This window comes from Bombina bombina, chromosome 5, assembly GCF_027579735.1.
Source record: "Bombina bombina isolate aBomBom1 chromosome 5, aBomBom1.pri, whole genome shotgun sequence".
Lineage (NCBI taxonomy): Eukaryota > Metazoa > Chordata > Amphibia > Anura > Bombinatoridae > Bombina > Bombina bombina.
In genome coordinates this window covers 1,010,608,273-1,010,634,090 of record NC_069503.1, presented here as the reverse complement: position 1 = coordinate 1,010,634,090, position 25,818 = coordinate 1,010,608,273, and the positions used below count along the sequence as shown (strand labels likewise).

General features: G+C 35.3%; 1 protein-coding gene across 1 annotated transcript in view; it reads right to left on the bottom strand.

Moving 5' to 3' along the window:
• Positions 1-25,818, bottom strand: part of GRHL2 (grainyhead like transcription factor 2) — a 213,445-nt gene that overhangs the window by 53,914 nt on the left and 133,713 nt on the right. The window contains exons 10-12 of the mRNA XM_053715256.1: positions 10,108-10,195; positions 7,924-8,063; positions 3,264-3,295 (exon numbers count right to left, since the gene is read on the bottom strand). Coding sequence (XP_053571231.1) covers positions 3,264-3,295; positions 7,924-8,063; positions 10,108-10,195 — 260 coding nt within the window. The remainder of the gene's footprint in view (positions 1-3,263; positions 3,296-7,923; positions 8,064-10,107; positions 10,196-25,818) is intronic.

Here is a 25,818-nt window from a genome sequence, read left to right as displayed (position 1 = left end):
TATTCATTTTTAAAAGACAAAAAACTGTATACCCATCTGATTATAATAATTAGTATTAGTGTATGTGGGATATGAGGTTAGAGAGTGTGTCTCATTCCACCTATACATATTATATATTTTATACATATTATATATATTATATACATTTTGAAAAAAACACAAGTGACAAAACAGAATATTAGATAAGCACACAGGTTGTTGTTTTTTTTTGTGTTTTTTTAAATTAGTTTGATCTTGACTACATATAAACACACAATCGCTTAGATTACGAGTTTTGCGCTAAACAGGGTGCGAAACTAATGCCAAAAAAGTTGCATTATTTCACTCTCCATAGTCCTGCATTACGAGTTACTGAAAAGTCTCCTTGTGCTGTGCGATATGGTGGCGTTAAGCTCCATAACACACAAAATCCAAGGGCTGATTTGACGTACTCATGCACACTTTCCCCCATAGACATCAATGGAGAGAGAGTGTTAGAAAAAAACCTAACACCTGAAGTGCGGAATGAAAAATCTCTGTAAAGCAACCCCATTGATGTCTATGGGGAAAAAAATGTTACGTTTAAACCTAACACCCTAACATAAACCCCAAGTCTAAACACCACTTATCCACTGCTCCCGACATCGCCGACACTGATAAAGCTATTAACCCTTGATCTGCTGCTCCCCGACATCGCCACCACTAAATAAAATGATTGACCTCTAAACCGCCGCTCCCCGACATCGCCGCCACTAAATTATAAAATAATTAACCCTAAACCTCTGGCCCCCTACATCGCCGCCACTAAATAAACCTATTAACCCCGAAACCACCAGCCCCCCCCACATCACAAAACACTAAATTAAACTTTTAACCCCTAAACCTAACACACCCCTAACTTAAAATTAAAATTACAATATAACTTTCTTAAAATAAATAAAAACTTACCTGTGAAATAAAAAAATCCTAAATTTAAACTATAAATTAACCTAACATAACTGTTCTAATAAAATAAAAAACTACCAATTAAAAAAAAACTAAAGCTACAAAAAATGTAAAAAAATCTAAAATTACAAAAAATAGTAAACACTAAATTATGAAAAATAAAAAACACTAAGATTACAAAAAATAATAAAATTATCAAATATAAAAACAATTACACCTAATCTAATAGCCCTATAAAATAGAAAAGCTCCCCCAAATAAAAACACCCCCTAACCTACAATCAACTACCAATAGCCCTTTAAAGGGCCTTTTGTAGGGCATTGTCATAAGTTAAACAGCTCTTTTACCTGTAAAAAGTCCCCAAAGTCCCCCCAACAGTAAAACCCATGACCCAACCAAACCCCAAAATAAAAAAACCTAACTCTAAAAAATTCTAAACTACCCATTGCCCCTAAAGGGGCATTTGTATTGTCATTGCCCTTAAAAGGGATTTAGCTTCTTGACAAGTGCCAATCCCTAATCTAAAAAAAAACACACACCCCCCCAAAAAAACTGATTTGAACAGCCAATAGGATTTCAGAAGCTCTCATCCTATTGGCTGATTTAAATTTGAAGATTCAAATCAGCTAATAGGAATGCAAGGTACGCCATTTTTAAATGGCTACCTTGCATTCATCTTCAGTGTACAACGGTGACCGTATGAAGAGGACGCTCTGCTCAGGGTGTCTTCCAGGATAGCTCCGCTCTGCCGGGATGAAGTTGGAAGACATCCCCGAGATGGATGAAGGTGTCGCCGCCTGGATAAAGACTTCTCACCATGAAGATGGATGTCCGGACTTCAAGAACCATGAGTAGATTTTATGGGGTTAGTGTTAGGTTTTTTTTTTAGTTTTTTGGGTGTTTGTTTTTTTTTTTTAGATTAGGGATGGACACTTGTAAAAGAGCTCAATACCATTTTAAGGGCAGTGTAAAAGAGCTTTAAGGGCAATGCCCATACAAATGCCCCTTTAGTTAGGTTTTTTATTTTGGGGGGTTGGTTGGGTGGTGGGTTTTACTGTTGGGGGGACTTTGTATTTTTTTACAGGTAAAAGAGCTGTTTAACTTAGGGCAATACCCTACAAAAGGTTTTTTTGAGGGCTATTGGTAGATTATTGTAGGTTAGGGCTTGTTTTTATTTTGGGGGGCTTTTTATTTTTATAGGGCTATTAGATTAGGTGTAATTGTTTTTATTTTTGATCATTTCATTTATTATTTTTTGTAATTTAGTGTTTATTATTTTTTGTAATTTTACATTTTTTAATTTTTTTTCATAGTGTTAGGTTTTTCTAAATTTGTAATTTAGATTTTTTAATTGGTAGTTTTTTTATTTGATTAGAATAGTTATGTTAGGTTAATTTATAGTTTAATGTTAGGTTTATTTTTATTTCACAGGTAAGTTTTTATTTATTTAAATATAGTTATATTGTAATTTTAATTTAAAGTAAGGGGGGTGTTAGGTTTAGGGGCTAATAGTTTAATTTAGTGTTTTGCGATGAGGATGGGGCCAGCGGTTTAAGGGTTAATAGGTTTAGTTTAGTAGTTACAATGGGGGGGCTGGAGGTTTAGGGGTTAATACTTTATTATAGTGTTGGCGATGTTGAGGCGGCGGTTTAGGGGTTAATAGTTTTATTTCGGTGTCAGCAATGTCGGGGAGCGGCAGATTAGGGGTTAACAACTTTTATTAGTGTTGGCGATGTCGGGGAGCGGAGGTTTAGGGGTTAATATATTTAAATAGTGTTGGCGATGTGGGTGGGCTGCAGATTAGGGGTTAATAACTTTATTTAATAGTTGCAATGTGGGAGGGCGGCAGATTAGTGGCTAATAGGTTTAATATAGTGTTTGCAATGCAGGAGGGTGGCGGTTTAAGGGTTGATATGTGGGAGGGTGGCAGTTAAAGGGTTAATACGTAGTTTATGTGTGTTAGTGTACTTTCAACAGTTTAGTTATGAGTTTTGTGAAACATTTTTGTTTAGCAAAATCCATAACTACTGGTCTCAGATGGTCTAAAGTGCTTGCGGTATAGCTATACTGACACGACTCGTAATATGCGTTCCTGGCCATTCCAGCGTAATGGCCAATATTTCAGCGTTAAAAGCCATACCACACCGTAAAGCAAAACTTGTAATCTAGCCGAATGTCAATTCAAATGATTAAATACCTATTAATGTTTAACTTACATAAAAGCATATGACATTAAAATAAATTGATCACATTGGGAAAAAAACAAAGACAAATCACATATTTCAAAAGGCAAAAATATAAAAGTATAGTCTTTAAAAATAAACACATGCATAACATACCCTTCTATATCATCATCCGTATTGTAGAAAATCTATGGGCAAACACAGATCATTAGAAATGACTAATTTGAAAAGCTGTAATTAAATAACATTTAGCCTCATTCAAAGCGTTACTCAAATAGTAATTAGATATCAATAAACAACATAACGTAAATAATGGCCATACAAACTATGATTAATACTATAAAATAAACTTAGTACTTCATGCAGTTTCCTTCTGAAACAGAGATTTAGTAATTCCCAAGAACAATTAGTACTAATTTAATAGAAGTGTAAAATTGTGAAACAACACAGAAACTGTTTATATCATCTGCTAATGACGTTATGCAGTTTTAGGTCATTACATTTTTTTAAAACAATTCTGCAAATAAAAGCATATACATATATATTTAAAGGGAACACACAGTTCCCATAGAACACAATGTAAAGGCACTTTTCATTGCCATTTTTTTCTAACACCCCACAGCAGCCAACTTTAACCCCTTGTAACTGATTTTTGCATATTCTTTTTTTTCCGGGTAGTTCAGGGTTATTTTAAAAATAATCAGAAGTCTGACCTTTGGTTAATTTTCTGAGTGCTAATTGCTACCGCGAGCCACTTGTAATGGCTGGTTACGAATCGAATTTGCCCATTTACAGGAGCACGATAAATTAGCGCTCCACTTGTAATCTAGCCAATCATGTTTTATTCCGGCTTTTCAAAAGTGAGGCGTTTTTTTCTTAACTACATCGGTGGGTTACTATGGCTAAAAGACACGGGTAGTGATCTATACAGTTTACAGGGAGAGATTATGTACGGTATGTTATATTATAGGTTCAATGTACAAATTCAGTACATAGTTGTGGGTGCACAGTCACTGTCTGACAGACAGATTGTACCAGTTTGTTTATGTGTTTCTTTATCCATATGAAATTTTTTGAACGTTTTAATTAAAAATATGGTTGAGCCCATAAGCCTACATCTTAAATAATTTAGTAAATATTAGGAATGGGCGAATGTTTAGCAAAATTTTAAAAATTAAACAAACTTTAACACATTTGTTCATTCGTTTCAAATTTCGAATATTTGTACAACATTCTAACATTCGTTTAAAGGGACACTAAACACCTGCTTAAGATTTTCTGAACTAACCGTTTCTGAGGAATCATAATAAACTAATACACTGTTCTCAATGCTGTATATTCATCTTACTACAAGCTCTTTAAGAAGACTCTTCATATTTTCTATGCTTATCCACAGCTTGTATTTTCCTATGTATGGTGCCATCTTGTAACGCGCGTTCCACACAGGCACTGCAGTCACATGACACGTGTGCACAGCAGCTTCTTCTCTCATTGATGTCATGAAACTTATTGAAGGCAGCCAAATTGTCCTCATATACTGTAATGCGGACACGGACAAAGTTTAATTTTATATGTGTAATACAGTGCTTCTTATTTTATAAAACATGTTGTCAACATGGTATGTACCCTGAACAGATCTCCACAGTCTTTGTTTCACTCACTGTTTATAACTGAAAGAAGCAATCACCAGCCCGATGTTCAGTGGCAGAGGGGATTGGGGAGGAGGGAGGAGGGAAGGGGGAGGAGGGAAGGGGAGGGGGGAGGAGGGAAGGGGAGGGGGGAGGAGGGAAGGGGAGGAGGGAAGGGAAGGGGAGAGGAGGGAGTCTAGCAGCCGGTTTTTTTAACTCACTGTTATTCAGAGAGATCTCTGCAATATCCAAGGAAATATTTATCTGTGTGTTCAGAGATCTCTGAATAACAGTGAGTTAAAAAAACGGATGCTCCCCCCCTCCCCTTCCCTCCTCCCTCCTCCCCCCTCCCCTCTGCCACTAAACATCGGGCTGGTGATTGCTTCTTTCAGTTATAAACAGTGAGTGAAACAAAGACTGTGGAGATCTGTTCAGGGTACATACCATGTTGACAACGTTTAATAAAATAAGAAGCACTGTATTACACATATAAAATTAAACTTTGTCCGTGCTCATTCACTGTAATGCATTGCAGTGTATGAGGACAATTTGGCTGCCTTCAATAAGTTTCATGGCATCAATGAGAGAAGAAGCTGCTGTGCACACGTGTCATGTGACTGCAGTGCCTGTGTGGAACGCGCGTTACAAGATGGCACCATAGATAGGAAAATACAAGCTGTGGATAAGCATAGAAAATATGAAGAGTCTTCTTGAAGAGCTTGTAGTAAGATGAATATATAGCATTGAGAACAGTGTATTAGTTTATTTTGATTCCTCAGAAACGGTTTAGAAAATTTTAAGCAGGTGTTTAGTGTCCCTTTAATGTAATAGTATTTCTAATGCTTTCTTTAAATGTAATATTAAAATTATGCAATTTTGGAAATAAAAACATTAAAATTGATATATTTGTATCTATTATGTATCAATTTACTAAATTCCCTACCACATGAACTATTTCGAATGTGGACATTCAATCTAATTACGAACATTCCAAAGTGACATTCGAAAACTGTAAATAGCATTCGATTATAGAATATTTAAGAATATTCGTTCTTATCAACATTCGATTATGTAAATTGAATTTCTACAACAACATTCATTCTAACATTCAAATTTTAATATAAAGACAATGGCCCATCCCTAGTAAATATGTGCAGTGTATATTTAGTAAATCTACAGCAGTAGTGCTCAATATTGCACCATCAAGTAACATGCATTAACTGTTCATTGCATCAGTTAAACATAAAATAGGAACATACTGCTGTTAAAAGCACATAACCATTATTTCTATCATTTATATGCAGTGCCTGGCATAACTTGCTAACTGTAGCTATCTTGCTAGCGAGCTGAAGCTATGGAATACATGCATTTGTATGGCGGTTATTTAGAGCTATGGTATAAATTACAATGCTTTCGAAAAGTGAGTTTTCTGCAAAATTTACCATTAAAGTCCATGAGGAACTTTTGGATGAATCATTGAATACGTTTTTTCTTAAGGATTCTGATCAACTCCACTGTGCTCATTTGATATAGATTTCACTAGTTCAAGACTTATTTCCATATGTAGCATGGTACATTGACAATATATGATATACAGTATATGTGAATATGAAAGACAACTCAAGAGTAGTAGTATTTTGATAGTGTTCATGCAGGTATTTCCTAGGTTGTGTTTATGTGTGAAATCTATGCATATATATTGTCTGTAGATGAAAAATATCACTCAATATACATTATTAGTATATATCAGACAATATATAATATGTATGGTATGCATATTTTATTTCTATATATTGTACATTTACATTTGCTAAGCTACTATTCATCCTACCCACCCAACCATTTAGACTTTGCTTCATCTTATCAGCTGCAATATGTGTTTATGTGTGGATCATACTCAGATTGGGCCAAGGTAATTAGTGAAGTCCCACAGTGATCAGTCCTTGGCCCTGTTCCTTTTAATATTTTTATTAATGACTTGGAACAGGATTAAATAGCAACATCTCTATTTTTGCAGATGATACAAAGTTGTGTAAGGTCAGTGCAGAATGAAATTGGGGGATTTACAAAAATTAGAAGAATGAGCAGGTAAATGAAAATGAGATTTAATACTGGAAATAAACATAAGCAGGCAACCTAATATTTCAATGGGACTATACTTAGCTAAATACAGGAGGACAGGGATTTGGGAGTAGTGATAGACAACAAGCTAAAATGGGAACACAATGTAGGGCAGGGGCTTCTAAGGCTAATAAGATACTAGCATGCATTAAAAGAGGCAACATTTCAAGGGAGGAAAGAATGAATCTGTCACTATATAAATCTCTGGTAAGACCTCACGTTTAGTAATGCAGTACTGTGGAGCAATCTCAACAAAAAAAGACATTGCATACTTAGAAAAAGTTCAGAGAAGGGCAACAAAACTAATAAAGGGAAAGGAGAATTTAAGCTGTGAGGAAAGGTTAGTCAAACTAGGTATTGAGAGGTGACATGATTACTTTATATAAATATATTCAATGCCCATATACAGAGATGGCAGAAGCTCTGCTCAGTCCAAGAAAATTGACAAGAGGTCAAAATCTAAAACTGGAGGAAAGGAGATTTAATCTCCAGCAACCTAAACATTTTTTTCACTGTAATTGTTGAACTCATTACATAAGGAGGTAGTAAATGCCAATACCTTAGATACATTAAAAATGATTTAGATAAATTTCTGGCTAGAAACAGAATTCAGCGATATGATTGCTTGTGTTAAATGGGTCACCTTTATAATAAGATTAATTTAAGCTCAATTGTATATTACAGTCTTAATTCTGGCTATGGGTGAGTGCTATGCACCCCCATTCAACTTCAAAATTGATATACTGCCTGATTTGTCAAGTTAATGCCTTTTTTTTTTGCATCTCCAGTGGTTTACATTTATAAAGGAGAAAGGCAATGGAGATAGAATAGCTAGAAAAAGAGGATACTCCAACTGTAACTCCTGCAATTTATTTAGCTGCATTGTCAGCTTTTATCACTCACAACCACCTCTGCCCAGCTCTCATCCTCACTTTTGTCCCACTAGAGCCAACAAGAATTTCTAACAACCCAAAAAATCTTAGTTTACTCTCAATAATCCCAAAGTGGGACACTAGACATTCACTGTTATTTCCCCATATGTAGCCTTTAACTAATAAAAAAAATACCTGTCCACTCCTTTGTAGGTTCCCAAAGTGTACATCAGGTATAAAGAGCACCGGCTGACAATCCAGGTCTGTCATCGTTTTGAAAAAGGTGATATCACTTTTTTTCTGAAGAGGCATAGTTGACAACTTCCCATCAGATGCTAAATATAAAAAAACAATTCACAGATGTAGTGCCAGGAGGCAATGATTACAGGAAGCTATAAGGTAACATAGGCAATGATAAAATGCTATGTAGAATTAGTTTGAGCGTCAACCCTGTTGCATAAAACACATTCATTCTGTTTTATACTTTAAAGGGACATTCCAGCCAAAACTGCAATCCATATAGATGCATTTCAGTTTTAGATAGAAGCATTTTTGCAGTTTACACGTATTAGCAAAAATGCTTCTAATAAAAGCTACAGCTGCTTCAAAAGTGTATTTAAGTATGCACTGCGCACCAGCATTTTAAACACAGCACTTGCTCAGAGAGCCTAAGTTGCTTGTACCGTCTGGTAATGACTCAATGCGTTAATTGTTGACATGATACAAACCCCACTGGCTCTCTGAGCAGCTGCAGTATTTAAGATGCTGGTGCACTGAGAATATCTAGCTATGCTTCACATGCACGTGCAGAGACAATTGTTAACACTAAAACAGTAATACATTTTACAAGAAGCATTTTTGCCAATACGTGTATATTGCAAATATGTCTCTATTCAAAGATGTAATTCATCTATGTGCATTTGAATTTTGACAGGAATCTCCCTTTAAAATAATAAATGATTAATTAAAATGTACATTTGTGCAGGGCACGTATTCTCCTATATTGTGCATATATTTGATTAAACTGTGCGTTCTACAGTCTGAAACAGGTTTTACCTGTGCTTTATTCATTTGGGGTAAAAAGGGGACTTTACCGCGGGCAGGATAAAAGGCAATCCTATACACATAAATCATTAGGGAGAATAAGATCTCATCTTTATAGAGTTTGCAAATGTGCTAAGCTTATTATAGCAATATCTTACCGTTTAGAGCATTTATAATGTATGTTTACAAAGTTTGGCTTTTATTGACTCAAGGTGTTCTCGTGTGCTTTAAAAATAAACTTGTGTGTCATACTGGTGTCACTGGATCTACTATCCTGCTAGATTTATGCTTTAGTTGATATAGCAAAGAGTAGAGGTGAGTCTTTGTGCTGTACGAACAAAGAAATACGAGAAGAAAGTGGGATATTTATTTAACACTGGCATGGCACTTATGTGCATTTAAGGCACTTCAAAGCAATATATTTATCTCCATAATATATATGACAGCAGTTAATCTCTGCATTGCAAAAGATCTACATAAAAAGTGCATTTTTATATTTATTTATAACTGTCAGTTTGCCAGCAAAATATCCACTCCATTGCTGTTCTAGCACTCCAGTGATACAGCATTTAAAAGGCCCTAGAATATATATATATTTTTCTTCTCTGTTTTGAACAATCAAATTACCTTAGACACAGATCTAAGCAATTATACTTAAAGGGATAGTAATGTAAAATGGTAAATTGTATGTATAAAAAAACCTCTGCAATATACTTTCACTATTTATTTTGTCTCCTTTTCCTGTAATTCCATTCTGAAACTCCATTCCATGGTGCAGAACATTGTTATATTCCACACGGCCATTGGCTGCACACTCTAGTGACCTATTTATAACTGTCCCTAATTGGCCACAGCAGAGAAGGTAACCTAAGTTACAACATGGCAGCCCCTATTGTTTTATAGACCCTAAAACACTTATTTTGTCAATATTTAAATATTGAAACTTTAAAAAAATACATCTACGTGTTACTCTCAGACTAACCTTTTCTTTGAATGCATCATTTTTTCTAGCATTTATTTAGTGTTTAAAGTCCCTTTAAGAAAGGTTTGTATACTGCAATCTCTCAGAGGAGTAGATAATGTACAACAGATATTGCTACATATTGGTGCATATTGTATATTTTTATTCTGCTCAATTAAATACAAATTTGTTCAAAATCTAGGACCCAGCCCATATATACAGTATATATAAATCCCTCCCTAGCACCTGGTTTTTTGAGTCCTGTTTATGACTAAGATCTTCCAAGACACAGCAGACATTATATTGTCATTTCATAATAAAAAATAATAAAGAAGTAAGTAGAACATGTATTCAGACAAAATATGATTACTTACAATTATTGCATTGGGTTTGTACTGTCTGACTTTTCCCTTTTTTTCTATTTTGCTTTCTTTCTTCATCACGGATTTTTCTTTCTGCACCCTAGTAATCAACAATATTCTAGTTATGAAAATATAGGAAGCAATGGAATCATAAATGAAAAATGCAAATGTAATGAATCTTCCATGTGTCTCTATATACAGTAGTTCTACATTCCCCTGTAAGAAAAATAAGAAAATAAACCAAGTGGAATTACAATAAATTCTGTAAATTCTGCAGCTTAAAGGGACAGAAAACACCCAACATATATTTTTTTAATTATATTTCATGATTCAAATAGAACATGTGATTTTAAACAACTTTGCAATTTACTTCTTTCTCCAATTTGCTTAATTCTCTTGGTATTCTTTGTTGAATAAGCCGCTATGCACTAGTGAGAGCTACCTGAAGACATCTGGTGAACCAATGAAAAGAGGCATTTTTGTGCAGTCACCAACCAGCGTCTATCTCCCAGTAATGCATTGCTGCTCCTGAGTCTATCTAGATATGCTTTTCAACTAAAGGATACCAAGAGAATGAAGTAATTTAGATAATAGAAGCAAATTGGAAAGTTGTTTAAAATCACATGTTCTATCTTAATATTGAAAGAAAATGTTTGGGTTTCATGTCCCTTTAACAACTGAACAAAAGATCTTCAAAACAAAACAATTCATTAATATAAATAGAATTTGTTTAAATTTCAATATTTTTGTTTAAGTTGTTTTCATCCTTAAAAGACACATACTGCTGTAGTGTACTTTGCAAAGTGAAACCTCAAGGGAACATTAAAATAAAACCTATAAATTGTTAGTTTAGCGCTGCGGAATCTGTTGGCGCTCTACAAATAACCAATAATAATAATAATAATAGAGCATATTATTTTTAAATTAATTTATATTCTTTACTAAGGGCCGATGTTCTGAAATTCACCTGCAAGGAGTGAAATATCACATGGACCCTCACATGAGTAAACCTCAAAATGTTCTCTAAAAAATGGGGGCTGAAACTGGAAATCCTGGTGAATGGTAAGCTGCCTCCTATAGAAAGTAATGAAGCTCATATAAATCAAATTACATGGTTTTCTAACTTTGCATTCTCTTCTAGTTTCACATACATATAATTTTCTTTCTATAAAATCAGTGCTTAAAAATTTAGAAACAAACTCACCAGCTTACATTTGGCAAGAATAAAACAGAGAGAACTTCAGGTGTAACATGCATAGAAAATATGAAGAGACCTGTGAGAAAACTTCAACCATTTCTAAATTCTGCCCTAATTCAGCCCAGGCTTTGAGACTTATTTTATTAAATATGTATAACAAAGTATGTACAAACAACTAGACGTGCATTTGTGTCGTTATAAATGCAAATTCGTAATGAAAAACGTACATTCGCTATGTTTCCGCGAAACAAATATCTAAATGAATGAACCAACTAAATTTAAATAAAACAAAGGAATACTGATGAAATTAATCTGTAATTATTTTTTTTCTTTAAATTATCTTTAAAAGCTCAGGTTTCAGGTGATTGACTGGGTTCCTTTCCCTAGAAGGGGTTGAAAAAGGGAGTTGCTTTTAAAAAAACAAGAAGCTTACTGGATTTATAAATTGGATACTTTAACCCCAAAAGGGATGAATAGAGATTTCATATGATTAATATGTTTTATTATCTTTAATTATGCTTGTGACCACTAGAGGGAGCACCTCCTACTGAAAAGTTTCTTTGTGAGGTTTATGGGTTAAATTGGGTGGAGAAACACCTGTGTAAGGTGTTGTACAGTCCACAAATGAAAGGACATGAACAAGGGAATGCTGCCTGAAATGTAGTCAATTTGTCTGCCTCTAACTGCTCCTTTTTGAAGAAATAAAGTGTTTTTTCAACTTTTTAGTGGTGCTGCCAGTTTGGAATTGTGCTACATGTCTACAAACTATGCATAAAACTTTACTTCCCTTCACCAAGCATCTACAAACCCCAGTCTCTACTTGGTCATGTGCCTATTCTCTTCTCCTTAAAGGGACAGTCAACACCAGAATTTTTGTTGTTTAAAAAGCTAGATAATCCCTTTATTACCCATTCCCCAGTTTTGCAAAACTAACACTGTTATATTAATACACTTTTTTCTTCTGTGACTAACTTGTATCTAAGCATCTTCTGACCACCCCTAATCACATGACTTTTAGTTATTATCTATTGACTTGCATTTTAGCCAATTAGTGCAGTGTCCGCCACTAGCCACGAGCGTGATCACAATGCTATCTATATGGCCTACATGAGCTTGCTCTCCCCTGCTGTGAAAAGTAAATAAAATAGAGGCGGCCTTCAAGGGCTTAGAAATTATCATATGAGCCTTCCTAGGTTTGCTTTCAACTAGAATACCAAGAGAACAAAGCAAAATTGTTGATAAAAGTAAATTGGAAAGTTGTTTAAAATTACATGCCCTATTTGAAAAATAAAAGTTTTTTTTTTACTTGACTGTCCCTTTAATGGGGTCGGTGTTCTTCCATGGCATCTTTTTTAGGACCAAATGCTCCCAAAGTGAAAGCAAATAATCTATATGGATATCTCAAAAGAAGAAAAGATATTACACTCATTTTACTACTTTTGTTCTTTTAAAATATACATAAAGAAGAGGATCTGCTTTCACTTTGGGAGAGTTTGGTCCTAAAAAGGTTGGCTGATCACTGATGACAATAAGGAGAAAAGAATCATTTTACAATGGAAAAAATGTGTGCTTTGCATTTTGGAATTTGTGATATGATTTTAATTTGGAATTGTAAACTACATTCACCTAGATTACCAGTTTTGCGCTATACTGGGTGCATAACTAACGCAATAAAATTTACGTCATTGCACTTTCCATATCGCTATTACACAATGGGAAATCCTAAAAGGAAAAAACACAGTAGCGCTATACGTGGCAGCTTAATTAGCAATGCATGACAGAGAAAGTATCTAGTATAATTGCATTTAATCAGAGAAATTATTGATAAAACCACAAAACTAAAAAATCTCCCGGGGGGAGGAGACTATCAATAAAACAACTAATAATGCAGTATCAGAAAAATAAAATAAAATTAAATAAAACAAAAATAAAGTGTATACAATAAAAAAACTATGAGAATCACATACATTCCAGAATGTACAATGGGTTTAAATAACAATGGAGCAAAAGGAGGCTTGAGTGCGGTGAGCGGACTCCAAATGATAGGAAGACGCTGAATTTGGCAAAGATGCCAAACAAAATTGGAAGAAAAACCAAATCTAAGGTGCTTTAAAGGGACATTAAACACTAAATACATGCTAGATAGAATGATGCATTCAAAGAAAAGATTAGTCCATGACTAACATGTAGATGTATTTTTTAAAGTTTCATTAGTTGTTTAAAAAGTGACAAAATAAGTGTAAAGTTTTAGTGCCTATAAAACACTGGGAGCTGCCATGTTGTAACTTGTGTTACCTTCTCTGCTGTGGCCAATTAGGGACAGTTATAAATAGGTCACTAGAGTGTGCAGCCAATGGTTATGCTGGATTTAACAGTGTTCTGCACTTCCATTTCTAACAGGAACTGAAAAGTTCACACTTTCATAATGGAATTACAGGCAAAGAGGACAAAATAAATAATGAAAGTATATTGCAGAGTTGTTTTATTATATACAATTTATCATTTTATATTACCATCTCAAAGTGTTTAATGTCCCTTTAAGGTACTTACACTGGGAGGATTTGGCTTCGCTTCACAACGGTTCACAATCAGCAACAGAAAAAGCAGGAGAGTCAGCCCAGGAGAGAAGAGTATGTTAGATCAGCAGAATGAGTGGCCTACTGGTCTGGTCCATTGTTGAGAGCACCCAGGCAGCTTGGAAAGCGGTGGTAATTTTTAATGTATTGATTTGGTTTTTGGTGATTGGCGGTCGTTAAAGCTGCTACTGTGGGGAAATTAATTATCTCTCGTTCTTAAATTCCTGTAGTGCTTCTGTTCCAGGTTATGACTGAAATAAAGTCCCTATGTCCTGTACACTACAGAGCTCGATTTCCTAACTGTAGTAACAAGTCAGATTATCAGGATGTCTGAATTAAAGCACAGCTGATACCGAATTGCTAATTAAGCTGCCACGTACAGCGCTACAGTGTTTTTTCCTTTTAGGATTCCCCATTGTGTAATATTGTCTTATGAGGTTGAGGGATCCTCTGTTCACAGTGTCTTGTCTTTAGCATTTCTTTCTGTGCAGATTTCAATCACTCTTTTACTCCCTGGTACTTTCTATAGCGCTGCCATTACGAGTTACTGAAAACCTCCTTGTGCTGTGTGTTATGTTGCGTTAAACTCCATACCGCAAAAAAGCCAAGGGCTGAGTTTACGTGCTCGTGAACACTTTCCCCCATAGACATCAATTGGGAGAGAGTGTTAGAAAAAAACTAACACCTGCGATCACGGAATGGCAAATCGCCGTAATGCAACCCCATTGATGTCTATAGGGGAAAGAAAGTTACGTATAAATCTAACACCCTAACATAAACCCCAAGTCTTATCACCCCTAGTCCACCGCCCCAACATCGCTGACACTAAATAAAGATATTAACCTCTAATACTCCACTCCCCAATGCTAAATAAAGTGATTAACCCCTAATCTGCCACTCCCCAACATTGCTGACACCTAAATAACGTTATTAACCCCTAATCTGCTGCTCCCCAACATCGCTGACACTAATAAAAGTTATTAATCACTAATCCTCCGCTACCGACGTTGCCGACACCTAAAAAAGGTTATTAACCCCTAATACGCCACCCCAACACTAAATAAACCCTAAACCTAACACCCCCTAACTTTAAATAAAAAGTTACAATATAACTATCTTAAAATAAATAAAAATTTACCTGTGAAATAAAAAAACTAACTAACATTAAACTATAAATTAACCTAACATTACTATTCTAATAAAATTTAAAAAAACTACCAAATAAAAAACCTAAATTACAAATTTAAAAAAAACCCACTACTATGAAAAAAATAGAAAAATCTAACATTACAAAAAATAATAAACACTAAAATTACAAAAAATGAAAAAACTCTAAGATTACAAAAATAATAAACAAAATTATCAAAAATAAAAACAATTACACGTAATCTAATAGCCCTATAAAAATAACCCCCCCCAAAGTAAAAACACCTCCTAACCTACAATAAACTTAAATAAATCAAAAGCACTTAAAGGGACACTGAACCCAAATTTTTTATTTCGCGATTCAGATAGAGCACGCAATTTTAAGCAACTTTCTAATTTACTCCTATTATCATTTTTTCTTCGTTCTCTTGTTATCTTTATTTTAAAAAAAAAGGCATCTAAGCTAAGTAGCCAGCCAATTTTTGGTTCAGACACTGGACAGCACTAGTTTTTTGATGGGTGAATTTATATTCACCAAAAATGGGATGGCTTCTAAACTTACAAACTTGCTTTACAAATAAAGATACCAAGAGAATTAAGAACATTTGATAATAGGAGTAAATTAGAAAGTTGGTTAAAATTGCATGCTCTATCTGAATTCCGAAAGAAAAAAATTTGGGTTCAGTGTCCCTTTCTTTGAGTGCTAATGACGGCTCAGAGCCGTCGTTAGCACTCACCTACCTTGAGAGCAATCTGGGGTCTCCCATCAACTCCCACCCCAGCGATCGGGCTTGTATAGTGACAGTCATCGCTGGGGCTTCGTATTACATGCGGTGACATCACTGTGCAACTTTATTTAAAAATTACAATGGACAAGATAGGGAAAGGGGGCATTCTGCTTAGAATCCTGTATCTCAGGCATTTAAGCAGCTACAGACCCCCAAGACCCACTGTTGGAAAGGTAATTGCCTAACCTTTTCAATGGTATAGGTATTGGGGTCTGGGGTAAAAAAAAAAAATGAAGAATAGTAAAAAATGAAAAATAAATAAATCCAGCTTAGCACTCAAAGGGTTAAAAGGGCCTTTTGTAGGGCATTACCCTAAGTTAATCAGCTCTTTTACCTAGAAAAAAATACAAAAACAGTAAAACCCACCACCTAACCAACCCCAAAAATAAAAAAACCTTGATCTAAATAAAACCTAAGCTACCCATTGCCCCGAAAGGGGCATTTGTATGGGCATCGCCCTTAAAAGGACATTCAGCTCTTTTACTGCCCTTATGAGGGCATTCAGCTATTTTACAGTGCCAAAAAAACCCTAATCTAAAAAAAAAAACACCCCCAAAAAAATAAACCTAACACTAACCCCAGAATATCTACTCACGGTTCCTGAAGTCTGGACTTCCATCTCCATCTAAGCGACGAGAAGTCTTCATCCAGGCGGCGACATCTTCATCCCGGCGGCGTGCAGTGGAGTTATCCAGGATCATGATGACATCTTGCGCAGAACATCCTCTTCATAGATCATTGCCATACACTGAAGTTGAATGCAAGGTACCCATTTTAAAATGGCGTACCTTGCATTCCAATTGGCTGATTTGAATCTTCAAATTCAAATGAGCCAATTGGATGAGAGCTACTGAAATCCTATTGGCTGTTCAAATCAGCCGCCGGGATGAAGATAGAAGACGCCCCCACAATGGATGAATTTATCGCCGCCTGGATGAAGACTTCTCGCCACCTGGATGGAGATGGATGTCCAGACTTCAGGAACCGTGAGTAGATATTCTGGGGTTAGTCTTAGTTTTTTTTTAGATTTTTTTTTTTTTTAGATTAGGTGTTTTTGGCACTGTAAAAGAGCTGAATGCCCTTTTAAGGGCAATGCCCATACAAATGCCCCTTTAGGGGCAATGGGTAGCTTAGGTTTTATTTAGATCTAGGTTTCTTTATTTTTGGGGTTGGTTAGGTGGTGGGTTTTACTGTTAGGGGGACTTTGTATTTTTTTCTAGGTAAAAGAGCTGTTTAACTTAGGGCAATGCCCTACAAAAGGCCCTTTTAAGGGCTATTGGTAGGTTATTGTAGGTTAGGGGTTGTTTTTATTTTGGTGGGGACTTTTTTTTATAGGGCTATTAGATTAGGTGTAATTGTTTTTATTTTTGATCAGTTCATTTATTATTTTTTGTAATCTTAGAGTTTTGTTATTTTTCGTAATTTTAGTGTTGGTAGTTTATATTTATTTGATTAGAATAATGTTAGGTAAATTTACCATTTAATCTAAAGGTTTTTTTTATTTGACAGGTAAGTTTTTATTTATTTAAAGATAGTTATATTGTAACTTTTAATTTAAAGTTAGGGGATTTAGGTTTAGCAGTTAATTTAGTGTTTTGCGATGTGGGGGGGCGGCGGTTTAGGGGTTAAAAGGTTTAGTTTATTAGTTACAATGTGGGGGGCTGGGGGTTTAGGGGTTAATAAGTTTTATGTATTAGTTGCGATGTGGGGGGGGCGGCAGTTTAGGGGTTAATAGGTTTATTTTAGTGTTGGCGGTGTAGGTTGGTGGCAGATTAGGGGTTAATACATTTATTGTAGTATTTGCGATGCGGGAGGGCGGCAGTTTAGGGGTTAATAGGTCATTTATGGGTGTTAGTGTACTTTGTAACAGTTTAGTTATAAGTTTTGTGAAACTTTTTTTTTGGTCTCAGTCAGATGGCGGAATGGATTGTGTCAGTATAGGCTGTAACCCAAGCATTTTAGCCGGACCGCACAACCTGTAATACGGCGCTATGGAAAATCCTGCACTCAAACGTCATTTTTTTGAGTGCGGAATAGACGTCGTGTTACAGGCTAAAATGCTTACAGTATAGCTGTACCGCTGCGACTTGTAATATGCGTTACCGGCCATTCCAATGCAAGCAGTAATATCCGTACCGCACCATAACGCAAAACTCATAATTTAGCCGATAGTACATTAAAGTGACATAAAACACATTTTTCTCTTTCATTATTCAGATAGAGCACGTGATTGTAAACAACTTTCCAATGTACTTCTTTTATCTTATTTATTTTGTTCTCTTGGTATCCTTTGTTGAAAATTATACCTAGGTAGGCTCAGGAGCTGCTGATTTGTGGTGGCTGCACATATATGCCTCATGTTTTTGGCTCACCCAATGCATTCAGTTAGCTCCCTGTGGTGCATTGCTGCATCTTCAACAAAGGATACCATGAGAATTAAAGAAATTAGATAATAGCAATACATTGGAAAGTTGTTTAAAATCACATGCTCTATCTAAACCATGAAAAACTTTTTGGGCTTCATGTCTCTTTAAATATAGTTTTTACTGTGTACATTAAATATGATTTTAACTGAACTCTTTAAATAAGTTGTATGATGCAATGCAAACACCACAATTCAATTCAATTCCTGTGTTGCTTCAAAAAGGTGAGAAAAAGAGTGGAACAGGCAAAGACAGATCACCAGTTATTAGATAAGACCTGTGGCTCACCTTGTTAGAACATTCAGGGTCATGGAATTTATATTGTATTGCGCACACTTTGTAGCTTTGTGGTTTTCTATCAAAATATGCTCTGATTCAACTCTTGCTTTACCTTAAAATTGGCTAATACTCTTATTAAAAGGGAGGCTCCCACATTATTTTCTGGAGATGTAATGTTTTTTTGTTGTTTTATCATCTCCGTGAAAAATGTGCTCAAGTTATGGCAAGTTAGTGAATGACAAAAATATCTCAAACTATTTGTCCTCCCATAGCTTAATGATCAACAGTAAAAAAATATATATTAATAATTCAAAAACATTATTCTGATATCAAAATGTAATAATTATTAAAACGTGTTTGTTTGCCAGATAGTGACACATTTAACTAAAACTAAATAATGGATTGCTCATTGGTGTCAAACACCTAAATATCTTTAAAATCATCATGATAAAACACTTTTCACATGAAAAAAAGCTAATTGAAAGCAATTTACATTTTGTGTTTTATGCACAACTGATACTGTTGTATTAATGTTAATTGGCTGATAGCTACAATTCCTCCTATGTACTGTATTTGCAATTAGGGAGAAGCATTCAACAAACAAGAAATCTGTAACATTTTGAAACATTGTCTGTGAAATGCAATAAAATATGTATCCTTTTTAAAAGGACATTAAACAAAAATATCTACCATTTGCATGATAGAACGTGAATGCATTATACATTTCAAAATATAAATAAATTATCAAGTTGTTTACAATTGGATGCGCTCTCCGTAACCTGAAAGTCAGTATTTATAGATTCATAATCCAGTTGTATCATCTGTAATAATCCCTCACCCCAGTACTGGGTTTGCACACCGTAAGGCAGAGCTGCTATTACTAAGTAATACACTTTTTTTTAACACTGTAGAGAGGTTAAACAGGACTTTGGGAAGTATCCAAGTAGACAAGACTAGACAAAGACAAACTGGAAGCGATAGCCACTATAAATTATTTCACAACTGGGACAAAATAGCATCCTTCAAATTCATTGACTATGGAGCAACATGCAATTTGCTCAATATAAATTCCCTCGTGCAGATGTAACTGAGATATTCTTTGTTTGAGATATTATTGTTTTGTGTCTCCTTGTTTGGTCTGAGGGTGGATTGTGGCAGCCATTTGCCATAACCTAAAGAGTTTATGCAGATTCTTCTTAACACTTCTTGTAACTTACAGTATATCTCAGTAACATATGTAATCATACTGCTATTCATTAGTCAAAGCAGCTGTATGCTCAGTACATACCTCATAGACCTACACATAAAGGGCAAGATTATGAGTGGAGCGCAAAATTGTGCTTATGCGAGCTTGATATTTGCACTACACTCAGTAATACCAGTGCATGCAAATGTGCGCTGGTATTACAAGTTAGGTGCATTGCAGGAAAGCTTTGCCCTCACAAGAGCGCGCTTCCATAGGCTCCAATGGGAGCCTCAGTCTCATGTCGTCAGACACGTCTGAGAACTTAGCACAGCAAAGGGGGTAAGTCACGAAGCGATGGGCAGCAAATATAAATATATATGTATATGCTTATATACATATATATATTTATGTGTTTATATGTGTATATACACATATTAATACCTAAATATATATGTATATAGGCATATACATATATATTTATAGCTATAACACAGTCCCCATAGACCGCAATGTAAAGGCACTTTTCAGTGCCGTTTTTCCCAAACACCCGCACACTTTAACCCCTAAAAACTTATTTGTGCAGTTAATTTTGTTTAAAAAAAAGATGCAACTTTTTTTTTTTTTAACAAAAAGGGGCGTTGCACTTTATTTGGGGGGCAATTGGGGGATATTTAAAAACTAACCAGAGGTCTGACCTCTAGTTAATTTTTTAAATGCTAATTGCTACCGCAAGCTCGCAGTAGCAATAACCAGCCACTTGTAATGGCTGGTTATTTATCATGCACCCATAAACAGCCAAATTTTCCCATTTACAGGAGCACAATAAATTAGCGCTCCACTTGTAATCAACCCCAAAGAAAGTAACAAAAATTACACAGCATAAAGATGCACAAGGGCACCCCCAAGAATTGTTCAAATGGACCTGGAAAACTGTCTAGGAGCTTATGGAAACCTGTCCACGTCTAAAAAATTTAAAATTATTTTGTGGGGGAAAATAAAAATGTGATTTGTACACATTTTCTATATTTTCAGTGTTCTGAAAGAACACACAAGGTTTATTATACACTTAGGGCCAGATTACCAGAGATAAGGGGTTTATCGCTGGTGGTTGTGCTTCTCGGGCTTACCGCTGGTATTACAAGTTGAAAGTAAACACGATCGCTTGAGCACAATAACGATTTATACCAGAATGATTACTGGGACTTCAGAGCTCTGATTAATTGTTTCACAAAACATAATAGCTGCATAAAACACACCAAACATATACTGCAAAGTACAGTTACACTCATAATAACACCATCTAATAAAAAAATATTAAAAAAAAGATATTGCACACAAAAGTTATAAAGGCTCAAAGATATGAAATCTCAGATGTTAGAAAAAAAAGGCAGGCTAAGGGCTTTAACATAGAGATACCTAAATATACTGTACATCTTTAAAAATGTCTATGTATGTATGTATGTATGAATGTATATATATATATATATACACACATATACAGTATATATATATATGTGTGTGTTTATATGTGTATATATATATTTACAGGCATATACACATATATAAACACAAATACATACTTACACATATATAGGCATATGTGTGTGTGTGCGCATTGGAGCCCTTTGCAGTTAAAGTGATAGGAAAGTCAAAATTAAACCGCTATGATTCAGATAGAGCATGTAATTTTAAGACACTTAAATTACCTTCTATTTTCAAATGTGCTTTATTCTCGTGGTATCCCTTGTTGAAAAAGAATATGCACATATCCTACACTAGCCACTGATTGATGCCTGCATGCATTTGTCTCTTGTGATTGACTAACTAAATGTGTTAACCTAGCTGCCATTTGTGCATTGCTGCTCCTTCAGCAAAGGATACTTTTAGAAGTAAACTGAAAAGTTATTTAAAATTGTATGTGCCATCCAAATCATGAAATATTGTTTGGGGTTTCCCATCCCTTTAAGTAGATGAAAGTAGATGAAAACATGAAAAAACATATTTCTGCAATATTAATTTTAATAAAGGTATAAACTGTGTATTTACTGTAAATATTTCACATTCCAATGCTCTGCACATAGCACAATATGTTTTAAGTATTTATAAATAGATATTCTTTTATATATATATATATATATATATATATATATATATATATATATATATATATATATATATATATATATATATATATATACATACATGCAATCATATGCAAACGTTTAGGCACCCCTGACAATTTCCATGATTTCATTTATAAATAATTGGGTATTTGGATCAGCAATTTCATTTTGATCTATCAAATAACTGAAGGACACAGTAATATTTCAGTAGTGAAATGATGTTTATTTGATTTACAGAAAATGTGCAATATGCATCAAAATAAAATTAGACAGGTGCATAAATTTGGACACCCCAACAGAAATATTGCATCAATATTTAATAGAGCCTCCTTAAGCAGAAATAACAGCCTCTAGATGCTTCCTGTAGCCTGTAATGAGTGTCTGGATTCTGGATTAAGGTATTTTGGACCATTCTTCCTTGCAAAACATCTCCAGTTCAGTTAGGTTTGATGGTTGCCGAGCATGGACAGCCCGCTTCAAATCACCCCACAGATTTTCAATGATATTCAGGTCTGGGGACTGGGATGGCCATTCCAGAATAATGTACTTGTTCCTCTGCATAAACGCCAGAGTAGATTTTGATCATTTTTTTGGGTCGTTGTTTTGTTGAAATATCCAGCCCCGGCATAACCTAATATTTGGGACTGATTCCTCAACATTATTCTCAAGTATCTGCTGATATTGATTGGAATCCATGTGACCCTTAACTTTAACAAGATTCCCAGTACTGGCACTGGCCATACAGCCCCGCAGCATGATGAAACATCCACCAAATTTTACTGTTGGTAGCAAGTGTTTGTCTTAGACCGCTGTGTTCTTTTGCCGCCATGCATAACGCCCCTTGTTATGACCAAATAACTCAATCTTTCTTTCATCAGTCCACTGCACCTTCTTCCAAAATGAATCTAGCTTGTCCAAATGTGAGTTTGCATACCTCAAGTGACTGTTTGTGGCGTGTGTGCAGAAAAGGCTTCTTCCGCATCACTGTCCCATACAGCTTCTCCTTGTACAAAGTGCGCTGAATTGTTGAACGATGCACAGTGACACCACCTGCAGCAAGATGATGTTGTAGATCTTTGGAGGTGGTCTGTGGGCTGTTTTTGACCGTTCTCACCATCCTTTGTCTTTGCCTCTCCGATATTTTACTTGGCCTGCCACTTCTGGCCTTAACAAGAACAGTACCTGTAGTCTTCCATTTCCTCACTACGTTCCTCACAGTGGACACCGACAGCTTAAATCTCTGCGATAGCTTTTTGTAGCCTTCCCCTAAACCATAATGTTGAACAATCTTTGTTTTCAGGTCATTTGAGAGTTTTATTTTGAGGCCCCCATGTTGACACTCTTCAGAGGAGAGTCAAAGAGAACAACAACTTGCAATTGGCCACCTTAAATACCTTTTCTCATGATTGGATGCACCTGTCTATGAAGTTCAAGGCTTAATGGGCTCACCAAACCAATTGTGTGTTCCAATAATTCAGTGCTAGGTAGTTACAGGTATTCAAATCAACAAAATGACAAGGGTGCCCAAATGTATGCACCTGTCTAATTTTGTTTTGATGCATATTGCACATTTTCTGTTAATCCAATAAACCTCATTTCACTACTGAAATTTCACTGTGTCCTTCAGTTATTTGATAGATCAAAATGAAATTGCTGATCCAAACACCCAATTATTTATAAATGAAAATCATAGAAATTGTCAGGGGTGCCTAAACTTTTGCATACGACTGTATATATATATATATATATATATATATATATATATATATATATATATATATATATATATATATATATATATATATATATATATATATATATATATATATATATATATATATATATAAATAATACAGGGAGTGCAGAATTATTAGGCAAGTTGCATTTTAGAGGATTAATTTTATTATTGAACAACAACCATGTTCTCAATGAACCCAAAAAACTCATTAATATCAAAGCTGAATATTTTTGGAAGTAGTTTTTAGTTTGTTTTTAGTTTTAGCTATTTTAGGGGGATATCTGTGTGTGCAGGTGACTATTACTGTGCATAATTATTAGGCAACTTAACAAAAAACAAATATATACCCATTTCAATTATTTATTTTTACCAGTGAAACCAATATAACATCTTAACATTCACAAATATACATTTCTGACATTCAAAAACAAAACAAAAATAAATCAGTGACCAATATAGCCACCTTTCTTTGCAAGGACACTCAAAAGCCTGCCATCCATGGATTCTGTCAGTGTTTTGATCTGTTCACCATCAACATTGCGTACAGCAGCAACCACAGCCTCCCAGACACTGTTCAGAGAGGTGTACTGTTTTCCCTCCTTGTAAATCTCACATTTGATGATGGACCACAGGTTCTCAATGGGGTTCAGATCAGGTGAACAAGGAGGCCATGTCATTAGATTTTCTTCTTTTATACCCTTTCTTGCCAGCCACGCTGTGGAGTACTTGGACGCGTGTGATGGAGCATTGTCCTGCATGAAAATCATGTTTTTCTTGAAGGATGCAGACTTCTTCCTGTACCACTGCTTGAAGAAGGTGTCTTCCAGAAACTGGCAGTAGGACTGGGATTTGAGCTTGACTCCATCCTCAACCCGAAAAGGTCCCACAAGCTCATCTTTGATGATACCAGCCCAAACCAGTACTCCACCTCCACCTTGCTGGCGTCTGAGTCGGACTGGAGCTTTCTGCCCTTTACCAATCCAGCCACGGGCCCATCCATCTGGCCCATCAAGACTCACTCTCATTTCATCAGTCCATAAAACCTTAGAAAAATCAGTCTTGAGATATTTCTTGGCCCAGTCTTGACGTTTCAGCTTGTGTGTCTTGTTCAGTGGTGGTCGTCTTTCAGCCTTTCTTACCTTGGCCATGTCTCTGAGTATTGCACACCTTGTGCTTTTGGGCACTCCAGTGATGTTGCAGCTCTGAAATATGGCCAAACTGGTAGCAAGTGGCATCTTGGCAGCTGCACGCTTGACTTTTCTCAGTTCATGGGCCGTTATTTTGCACCTTGGTTTTTCCACACGCTTCTTGCGACCCTGTTGACTATTTTGAATGAAACGCTTGATTGTTCGATGATCACGCTTCAGAAGCTTTGCAATTTTAAGAGTGCTGCATCCCTCTGCAAGATATCTCACTATTTTTGACTTTTCTGAGCCTGTCAAGTCCTTCTTTTGACCCATTTTGCCAAAGGAAAGGAAGTTGCCTAATAATTATGCACACCTGATATAGGGTGTTGATGTCATTAGACCACACCCCTTCTCATTACAGAGATGCACATCACCTAATATGCTTAATTGGTAGTAGGCTTTTGAGCCTATACAGCTTGGAGTAAGACAACATGCATAAAGAGGATGATGTGGTCAAAATACTCATTTGCCTAATAATTCTGCACTCCCTGTATATATATATATATATATATATATATATATATATATTGTACTAAAATACAATCAGATATATGTAGAAATATTTATTTATGAATAAATAGAACATATTCTGTTATGTGAAGAACATTGGAATGTGAAATATTAAAATTTTCATATCGCGTTAGAGCAAATGAGACTATCTGATCAGGTTTGCGTGAGAGTGGGTGTTTTTTTCTACATTGACTTCTATGGGAGAATACGTGAATACCCAGGCGATATTCTAACTTCGGATTTTTTTGCTCATCGGGCTAGCGCAAGAGCAAAAACTGTTTACTTTCAACTCCTAATACCACAATTCGCTCACGCTGAAGTGATAATTTGCGCTTCACTCGTAATTTGGTCCTTAATGTTCTGGATTTTGTTCTTCTATTTCTAAAAAATAAGTAAAATATAGCTATCAAATTAATTAACTAAGCTAATTTTAATAATATTTCCATAGAAAAAGTATATACATATTAAAATTTAAAAAAAAAGATTTCAGTCATAATTAATAATTAAAAAAGGTTGTTGAGCTTTTCATTCAAGGCAACAAAGGATTACAGCTATAAAAAAGTAGTAGA